At 38.0% G+C, this 10,671-nt stretch overlaps 2 protein-coding genes across 2 annotated transcripts; both read left to right on the forward strand.

Annotated features, from left to right (window-relative positions):
• The first annotated feature begins 226 nt into the window (after positions 1-226).
• On the forward strand, positions 227-1,056 carry LOC105750211 (keratin-associated protein 20-2-like). The gene has a single exon (XM_031964160.1). It carries the CDS (start codon positions 416-418, stop codon positions 683-685), a length of 270 nt encoding a protein of 89 aa, XP_031820020.1. The 5' UTR covers positions 227-415; the 3' UTR covers positions 686-1,056.
• An 8,674-nt stretch (positions 1,057-9,730) lies between these two features.
• Positions 9,731-10,470, forward strand: LOC111720258 (keratin-associated protein 20-2-like). The gene has a single exon (XM_031964161.1). The coding sequence runs from the start codon at positions 9,799-9,801 to the stop codon at positions 10,054-10,056; it is 258 nt and encodes an 85-aa protein (XP_031820021.1). The 5' UTR covers positions 9,731-9,798; the 3' UTR covers positions 10,057-10,470.
• The last annotated feature ends 201 nt before the right edge of the window (positions 10,471-10,671 follow it).

Genomic DNA, 10,671 nt, shown 5'->3' on the forward strand with positions numbered 1-10,671 from the left:
AAATTAGTATGAAGTCTTCTGTCACTGGAATCTCAAAAATCATTAATTTAGAGCAAGGATTTCATAGCTGTAATGAATAATCAAACAGTGAGGGAACAATGTATAATGGAAGGAGGATGGTGACATTTTGGACAGCGATGCCATGAATTTTTTGTAGGGCATATGTCATATCCTTTAGCATACCTTTGACAACATAATTGTTTCACATTACAGGAATGACATTATGGCAGAAAAGCAATGAATCAAGAGAAAAACAAAAACAAAAACAAAACATTAAGGAGCTGGTGGTGGTGTCAGAGACCAAAGAATTGTAAGAATGCAATTTTACCTAGGTAATTTGGTTAATGGAAATGATGAAATCCTGACCTGACTCTGCCACATTTCCTGATTGAAGAGTATAAAAGTTGCTGTGCAGATGGTGCCATACATACTCAAACCTTATCCTAAAAACCCATCCACCCAAGTGAATCTTGACACCATGTGCTACTACGGCAGCTGCTATAGGGGCCTGGGTTATGGCTATGGCTCTGGTTATGGCTGTGGAGGCTGTGGCTATGGAGGCTATGGCTATGGAGGCTGTGGCTGTGGAGGCTATGGCTATGGAGGTCTGGGCTATGGAGGCTATGGCTGTGGCTGCTGCCGTCCATCTTGCTGTGGAAGGTATTATTCTTATGGCTTCTACTGAAAAACCCCTTGCTATTGGGCTGTCAAGGAGTCTATAGTACCAGAAGGACATCATCTTCCATCTGTGTCTGCAGCCGAGCTACATGGGAAAGCTACTGCAACAGGTTTAGCATTTCCATGGCACACTCAGAGCAACGACATGGCAGTGACCAAGAAACAACAGGACCCTTCCTTCTGGGAAATAATGCAGACTCTCACCTGTCATGAGAGTGAATTCTCCAACAACTCCTTCCCAGCAAGTTGGCTCATCTCTCATATGTTACTGGTTTTTTTATGACTTTGCAATAAACTTACTTCTCTTGCTTAGTAAAGCTATTGTTACTTGTCCTGCTTGATCTCTGTCTTTGGGTTTCAGCTCTCATTAAAAAGAGATTTTTCAGCCTTGATGTGCTTATCTGTGTCATTGTAGAAGTTTAGGTCTCCAATGCATATTTGGCAATAAGCTGATATTACTGAAAATTTCTGTTCAGAAATGACATTATTTCCACATTTTATATGGCATACCATATAGCATTTCCATATAAAATGTCTTTCTCAGATTTAACTACTGCAGTTCTTACATATAATTCCATTAAAATATGAATGACCCACTTTGTGGAAGGAATGATTTTTGTCCCCTATAATCTCCAGCCCTTCTCTCATGTTGTCTCCATAAATGGACTGTATTTTTTTTTCATCAAAGTTTCATATATTTTGGTGTCATATTCAGGGTTTGTAAAATGCAAATGAATGATATCCCCATTGATTTCAGAATTATTTTCTAAGTCTTAGTCTGGGAAGCAAAGTGAAACAGAATATCGAGTGCTAGAAATGGAGTCAGAAAAACTTAGTCTGTTCAAATCTGTCCTTGTAACCTAAATAGTTGGAGGCTTTGTTTTCTTCAATTTCCTCATTTGTATAATGGATTGGAGAAGGCTATGATACAAGAATTTCTTTTCTTGGCCACTAAAATATCAGATACAGTGACAATGATTCTGACAATGTTGAAAAAAATGACTTAAAAATAAAATCCTTGTCTAGCTTCCTTTCGGAATTTTGCTTTCTACAAGAGATTTCAAGATCTAACACACAGCATAAGTTAATGGCATACCACAATAATCACAGAAAGAATCATATTCACAGTCTGAATATTTTTTGTTTTATTTTTTTAGCTAATATGTTCCCCCAGTTATATTCAAGACAAAAATTCTGTTTTACATTTTTTTAAAATTTTTGAGTTCTGAGTTCTCTCTCTTATCCCCAACTACAATTAAGAAAACTGGTGAAATCATGAAAAAGATTTCCATAAAAGTCAAGTTGTCCAAAAAACATATAGATATCCCCACCCTAATGAAAATAAAAACGATCAAAAGAAAATGAAGTTAAAAAAAAAGAAAGAGATGAAAGAGAAAGAGAGAATGCTTCAGTCTATATGCAGACACAATGAGTTCCTTCTCTGGGTATGGATAGAATTTTTCATCATAAGTACTTCAGAGTAATCATGGAAGATTATACTACTCAGACCACGAAAGTTATCCAAAGCTGATCATGCCAGAACATTGCTATGATTTCACATACAGTACATTTCACTTTGCTTGCGTTCATGGAAGACTTTCCAGACTTTTTTCTACCTGAGAACATCCTACTCATAATTTCCCATAAAATAATAATATTCTATCATAAACATATTGCACAGTTTATTGAGCCATTCCCCAACTGCTGGGCATCCATCCCCACAATTACTAATTTTTTTGCCCAGAGAAGAGAATTGCACACAGGCTGAATATTGTCAGTTAATTCTGCATTTCCAGTGGGCTGAATCTCTACTAGCCAATTGCACATCTTGTTTGTGTAAACCTGAAGCTTTTTCTGATATGCTGTAAGGATGTGCAGCAGAATCACAAAACATACTCTCCATTCAACTTCAATACCCATCAAAAAAGAGCACCTGCTTGGCTGCTTAGCAGCCTGCCTAACAACTTTTGGATTCCTCAGTTCCATTGGCTAAATTGTCCACAAAATCATGTACCTGATTTTGGAACATTCCAAGGTACTAGAGCTTGACATTCCAGCTGGTATATAGGAAGTGCTTACTAAGTTTTGCAAGTTTTTATTTCCACTGACTTTTAGTGGGAAATATCCTCAGCACTCTCTCTCTGCTGAGTACTTTTTAAAATATGTCCAAAATGTTGAGCAATTAATTGTCAGGGAACATTACAGTAAGGTTAATTGCATAGATAACAAAGCCTTCAATAAAAGGGAAATTGTCTTTTCCTCACACTTCATTAAGCAAAGAATATTTTATTTTGGTTAGCAAAAACAAAAATCAGTTGATAGGAGCAGAATGCTTTCTCTAAATCATTGATATCCTCTTTTTGGCAAACAGAACAGATCTAATACTTTCACTATGTGATGGTCAAAAAACAGCTTAAGAGAACTAGGACAAGTCCTTGAATATCTTCTATACCCCCAAAATCTGTGTTCCTTGAATTCAGTCACTTCCATTTTCCTAAATCAATTGCTTGTATTTCACTTCATGAAATCTCAAGGTCGCAGTAGAATTTCTGGTTGTCAGGTGACCTCCTACTGGGCTATTTTATGATTTAGAGTGCAGTTGTATGAGGACTATATTCTGGGAGAAGAGACAACAACCCTCCAGAATCCCAACAGAGTTGATTTCATTTTCTTCTAGACAACTAAAAAATTTCTGAGATGCTGCTCAACCTGAGAGTCAAAACCTCCTCTTCTCTCTGCTATACTTTCCCATTTGGTATCTATTTTATTTGCCATAGACTTAGTTACTTGCTAAGTTTGACATAAAATAATCCAGTTAGAGCTCTAGCTCCAAACCAGCATTTCTTCTGATCTCACTGGTTTAACAAGCTATCAATAGCTTGAATATATGGTCCTACCAATGTCATATTGTCAGCACTGCCAAGGACTCCCACATTTAACTCCCTATTTCCTTCACTATGGTTTGTGGAAACTACTCAGGGTCTCTAGCTATTCTCCTTTTACTTCCTCCGAAAATCCTGAATATCACATTCCCGACCCTTACCTTCAAGAGAAACTACTCTCTGCAAGTTCTCCATGATGTCTTCCTGAGTAAATCAAAAGGCCACTTCAAATCGACTCCCACTTCATCCCTCTTTGGCTTTGAAATTGTTGGACAGTTCCTCCTCCTCTTAGATGTGCTTGATCCTGCTCTTTCTGCCTGATTGTTCTTTCTTACTTTTCTTTTTTTTTCTCTTGTAATTCTTGTTCTCTTTCTTCTTTGTCTTCTTGTTGTTGTTCTTTTTTATGTTCTTCTACTTGTTTTTCTTCTTCTACTACTTCTTTTTCTTGTTCTTCTCCTTATGCTTCATCATCATCATCATCTTTTCTTCTTTTTCTTTTTGCACTTCTTCCCTCTTCTTCTTTTTCTGCTTCTCCTCCTTGTTCTTCTTCTTCAGCCTATCGTTGTTACATATAAATTGACAGACTGAAGTCCAGCTTCTGTCTCTTAGATACCCAAAGAATTGTTCAGACTATTCATCCCCTAGGACTCCTGAAAGTTCCTGGCTCCACATTTGATGTCTTGTAAATTCCAACTGCTTTTTCTTTTCTAATGATTTAAAGATATAGATTTTATTTGGTATATAATCCTTTTCTGAAGCTGGCTAATATCAAAATTGATAGTCTTCATACTCTTAATTGCTCTTTCTTAATTTGATGGTGTTCCAAGTGGTAGTCAACTTCATTCAGACTATGAATGGCATGTATCTTCCATTTGCCTTTGTACAGCATGCCTATCCAGCTTTCCCAGGAAATTCTCCTCTCTCCTAAATATCCCTCCAACATTTTTTAGTCTATTATACTCTGTTTGAAGCCTACCAGTGGGACTTGGGTTTGCTCACTTCTCCAAGTATCCTGTGCCTCTGCCTCTAAGATCTTTTCTGACGAACTCTCCCTGTTTGTGGCAAGTCCCTCTGTGTTTACATGTTCACTCTAGTTTTAGGATATTAAAACCATACAAAGTTAGTGAAATATATAAAGAAAAAACTGGTGATTTCTGCTTTATCTGCTTTTGGAATAAGATCATGAATGGTTTCCACAAACCATAGTAAAGGCAATGGGTAGTTAAATGTAGGAGTCCTTAGCAGTGTTGAAAATATGAAACTGGTAGGACCATGTATTCAAGCCACTGATAGCTTGTTGAACCAGTGAGAGAAGAAGAAATGCTGGTCTGGAGTTGGAGCTCTAACTAAATTATTTTATGTCAAACTGAGCAAGTACTGAATCTATGGACTCCGTCAAGAGGGTCTCCACCAAAATCTCAACTCAAATCTGAAATTTGAATGAAGTCTTATATCATTAGAGTCTCAAAAAGCATCACTTTAAAAAAGGATTTCATGGCTATGTTGAGGTATCATAAAGGAAACTATGTATAAAGGAAGGAGGATGGTGACATTTTGGAGAGCAATGGCATGAAGCTTGGGTAGGGCATCAATCGCATTTTTTGGCATACCATTGGCACCATCATAATTGTTTCATATGATGAGAATGAGATGTTGGCAAAACATTCTCAGAAAAAGAATGAATCAAGAGGGAAAAAACAAAAGCAAAACATTAAGGAGTTGGTGGTGGTATCAGATATCAAACAATTGCAAGAATGTGATTTTACCTGGGAATGATGAAATTCTAGCCTGCTTCTGCAACATTTCCTGCTCAAAGGGTATAAAAGTTGCTGTGCAGATGGTGCCATACATACTTAAAGACCCTATCCTGAAAATCCATCCACCCAAGTGAATCCTGACACCATGTGCTACTACGGCGGCTACTATGGGGGCCTGGGCTATGGCTATGGCTCTGGTTATGGCTGTGGATGTGGCTGCTTCCACAGCCTAGGCTATGGCTGTGGAATCTGTGGCTATGGAGGCCTGGGCTACGGAGGCTATGGCTATGGCTGCTGCCGTCCATCTTGCTGTGGAAGGTATTATTCTTATGGCTTCTATTGAAAAATCCCTTGCTATTGGGCTGTTAAGGAATCTGTAGTCCCAGAAAGACATCACCTTCCATCTGTGTCTGCAGCTGAGCTACATTGGAAAGCTACCACAACAGGGTCTAGCAATCCCCATGGCACACTCAGAACAATGATGTGGCAATGACCAAGAAGCAGCAGGACCCTTCATTCTGTGAAATGATGCATACTCTCACCTGTCGGACTTCTCCAACAACTCCTTCCCAGCAAGTTGGCTCATCTCTTATACATTATTGTGACTTTTATGACTTTGCAATAAACTTGTTTCCCTTGCTTACCAAAGTTGTTACTTGTCCTGCTTGACTTCTGTCTCTTTGGGTTTCAGCCTCTCATCATAAAGAGATTTTAAGCCTTGATGCGCTTATCTGTGTTATTATAGAAGTTTAGGTCTCCAATGCATTTTTGGCAACATTTTGAAATTGTGAACATTTCTGTTCATGAATGACATTATTTCCATTTAAAGTGTCTTTCTCAGATTTGACTATGAAGTTCTTACATATTAGTCCATTAAAATACATATGCCCCACTTTACTGAACGAATGGCTTTTGTTCTCTATAATCTCAGTCCCTTCTCTCATATTGTGCTTGTACTGTCAAAGTTTCCAAAGTTTCACATATGATTGGTATTCATGATTTGTAAATTCTAAATCCAAGGTGCCCCTATTGATTTCAGAATTGTCTTCCCAGTCTTACTCTGGAAAACTAGATGAAACAGAGAATTGATTACTGGGAATGGAATCAGGAAAAATTATCTTAGTTCATTCAAATCTGTCCTCATCACCTAAGTATTTGGAGGCTTTGTTTGTATCAATCTGCATAATGGACTGGAGAAGGCTATGGCAAATGTTTTTTTTTTTTTTTTTTTTTTCCCTTGGTCACTAAAATGTCGGATGCAGTCACAATGATTCAGACAACAGTGAAAAATGACTGAGCAACGAAATCCTTGTCGAGCTCTCTTTCACCACTTTATTTTCTCCAGGAAGTCTCAGAATGTAAAGCACAGAATAAGTTAATGGCACACCACAATAATCACAGAAAGAATCATATATATAATCTAAATATTTTGTCTTATTTTGTTTTTGTTTGGAAAAGTTTTTTCCTAAGATTTTGGAGTTTTATGTTTTCTCCCTTATTGCCATTCACAATTAAGAAACCTATTGTGAAGTTATGAAAAACATTTCCATAAAAGTCAAGTTGTCAAAAGAATTATAGTTCTAACAAAAATGAAGTTAAGAAAAAGAGAAAGAAATGAGAGAGAAAGAGAGAACATTTCAGTCTTTATTCAGACATAATGAGTTTCTTCTCTGGGTAGGATTTTTCATTATAAGTCCTTAAGAGTAGTGGAGCATTGTACTATTGAGACAATCAAAGTTTTCCATAGCTGATCATCCCAGAACATTGCTATGACTTTGCATACAATACATTTCACTTTGCTTGAGTTCATGAAGGATTTCCAGATTTTTTTCCTTGCTGACAGCATTCTGCTCATCATTTCTCATAAAAAAAATAATATGCTTTCATAAATACACTCCACAGTTAATTGAGCCATTCCACAACTGATGAGCTTCCCCACAATTTCCAATGTTTTTTTTTTTTTTTTTTCCCCTGAGAAGAGACCTGCATACAGTCTGAATATTTTCATCTAATTCAGTGGCCAAATCTAGCCAGCTACATATCCTGTCCAAATCAAAACTGGCATAAACCTGTAGTTTTCTTTATATGAATACAAGGATGTGCGGCATACACACAAAACAATTAAACTCTTTAGTCAACTTAAACACTCATGAAAAAGAGCACCTGCTTGGCTGCTCAGCAGAATGCCTAACATTCCTCAGTTCCACCGGCTAGACTGCTCACAAAATCATGTCCTGATAGAACTCCCCAAGATACTAGAGCTTGACACTCCACCTGGTACATAGGTAGTGCTTACTAAATTTTTTAAGTTTTTGTATTTCCACTTTTGTTTAGTGGGAAATGTCCTCAGCATCCACATTCTGTTGAGTTCTTTCTAAAACTATCTCCTGACACCGCTCTTCCTGCCTGCTTGTTCTTTCTTCATCTTTTTGTGTTCTTCTTATAATTTTTTTTTCTTTTTTCTTCATTTTCTTCTTTTTTGTTCTTGTTTTTTTTTTCTTTTCTGATTCATCTTCATATTCATCTTTTATTTCTTCTTCTTCTTTTTCTTCTTCTTCTTTCTTTTTCCTCACCTTGTCCTTTAATATAAAATGACTGACTCAAGCCCAATTTCTGTCTTTTTTCTTTTTTTATCCATACAATCTGGAATAAAAAAGAAAAATCCTCCTCCATTCCAGAGTTTACAAGCCAACCCACTGGACACTCGCAAACACAGGTTGAGATCCACAATAACATCTCTCAAAAAATCTAGACCTAGAAGCAGCTAGGTGGTGCAGTGGATAGAGCACTAGCGCTGAAATCAGGAGGACCTGAATTCAAATCTGTCCTCAGACACTTAACACTTCCTAGCTGTGTGACCCTGGGTAAGCCACTTAACCCCAATTGTCTCAAGGGGGAAAAAAAAAAACTAAACAAATATAAAAAGATCCAGAATCACATTACCAAAAATCAATATAAAAATTCCACTTTGATAATTATTACAAATATCAAATCATCCCAAATCAAGAACAGATTTTCTCATTCTGTCTCATTGAAAAATTGCCAATCTCTTTTCAACTTATGTCCTCCTTACAAGAGCACCAATATCTAGCCAAGTTTGTAAGTTTACAGTGACAGAGACATCCCTACCCCTCTACTTCCACTGCAAATTTCACTAAAAATTGAACAAACTTGTCTATATATTTACAACATTACTGGTATTGAAATACTTATTTCCAATCATAACGACTCCAATTTAAACAAAGCCCATTCAGAAACTCTCCAAAAGGGCTTACAATTGACCCTATTCATTCAATTTTTTTGCTCACCCAATCCTCATTCCACTCAGTTGCCCAATGGATTGTTCAGACTTTTCCTCTCCTAGGACCCTAGAAGTCCCAGGCCCAAAAATTGTCTTCTAAATTCCAACTGTATTAACTTTTCTGGTCATTTAAAGATATAGCCTCTGTCTGGCAATTAACCTTCTTCCAAAGCTGGCCAATTCCAAAATTGTTAGCTTCATACCCTTTATTTCTCTTCCTTAATTTGATGGTGTTCCTGATGCTAGCCAACCTTCATGCAAACAAAGAATGACATGTGCTTTCTATTTGCCTTTGAATAGACTGGCTATCCAGTCTGCACAGAAAACTCTCCTATCTCCTAACTTCTTCTCCAACATTTTCTAGTCCATTATACTCTCAGTTTGAAACCCACCAATGGTACATGGGCTTGCACACTTCTCCATGTAGCCTATGCCTCTGCCTCTAAGATCTTCTCTTATCAGCTCTCTCTGTTTGTGGCAGGTCCCTCTGTATTTACATCTTCTCTCTGGTTTTAGGACTTTAAAGCCAGATATGGAAGGAGATTCTGTAGCTATTATTTATATTCCTAACCTGAGAGATTAGTGCAAAACACAGTGCAAAAACTGGGGAGGAGATTTCTGCTTTTGAAATAAGTGTTAGGTGGGTGGACTCCTTCAAGAGGGTCTCCAACACACTCTCAAATCGAATCTGAAATTTGTATAAAGTCTTCTGTCACTGGAGTCTCAAAGACCATTAATTTAGAGAAAGGATTTCATGGCTATGATGAAGTATCAGACAGCAAGGAAAGCATGTATAATGGAAGGAGGATGGTGACATTTGGGAGAGTGATGCTATGAAGCTTGGGTAGGGCATCAGTCACATGCTTTAGCATACCTTTGGCAACATCATAATCATTCATATTATGGGAATGAGATTGTCACAGAACTTTCTCAGAAAAATAATGAATCAAGAGTAAAAAACAAAAATAAAACATTAGGGAGCTGATGGTGGTGTCAGAGACCAAACAATTGCAAGAATGAGATTTTTCCCAGGGAATTTGGTTAATGGAAATGATGAAATCCTGGCCTGACTCTGCCACATTTCCTGCTCGAAAGGTATAAAAGTTGCTGTGTAGATGGTGCCATACATACTCAAAGACCCTATCCTGAAAATCCATCCACCCAAGTGAATCCTGACACCATGTGCTACTACGGCAACTACTATGGAGGCCTGGGCTATGGCTATGGCTCTGGTTATGGCTGTGGATGTGGCTGCTTCCGTGGCCTAGGCTATGGAGGCTATGGCTGTGGAGGCTGTGGCTATGGAGGCCTGAGGTATGGAGGCTATGGCTGTGGCTGTGGAGGCTGTGGCTATGGAGGCCTGGGCTATGGAGGCTATGGCTACGGCTGTTGCCGTCCATCTTGCTGTGGAAGGTATTATTCTTATGGCTTCTACTGAAAAATCCCTTGCTATTGGGCTATCAAGGAATCTAGTCCCAGAAGGACATCACCTTCCAGCTATGTCTGCACCTAAGCTACAAGGGAAAGCTGCCACAACAGGGTCTAACAATCCCCATGGCACATTCAGGGCACTGAAGTGGCAGTGACCAAGAAACAGCAGGACCCATCCTTCTGGGAAATGATGCAGACTATCTCCTGTCATGAGTGACTTCTCCAACAACTCCTTCCCAGAAAGTTGGCTCACCTCTCATACATTATTGTGTCTTTTATGACTTTGCAATAAACTTGTTTCCCTTCCTTACCAAAGTTGTTGTTACTTGTCCTGCTTGACCTCTTGAAACCTCCTTGGGTTTCAGTCTCTCATCAAAAAGAGACTTTCATCCTTGATGTGCTTATCTGTGTCAATGCAGAACTTTAGGTCTCCAATGCATTTTTGCCAACAAGCTGATGCCTCTGAAATTTTCTGTTTAGAAATGACACTATTTTCATGTAAAATGTCTTTCTCAGATTTGATTCTTGTAGTTCTTTACATATTAATCCATTAAAATACATATGCTCCACTTTATTGAAGAAATTACCTTTGCCTCCTATAATCTCAAACCTTTCTCTCATG

The sequence above is a fragment of the Sarcophilus harrisii genome, chromosome 3 (assembly GCF_902635505.1).
Source record: "Sarcophilus harrisii chromosome 3, mSarHar1.11, whole genome shotgun sequence".
NCBI lineage: Eukaryota > Metazoa > Chordata > Mammalia > Dasyuromorphia > Dasyuridae > Sarcophilus > Sarcophilus harrisii.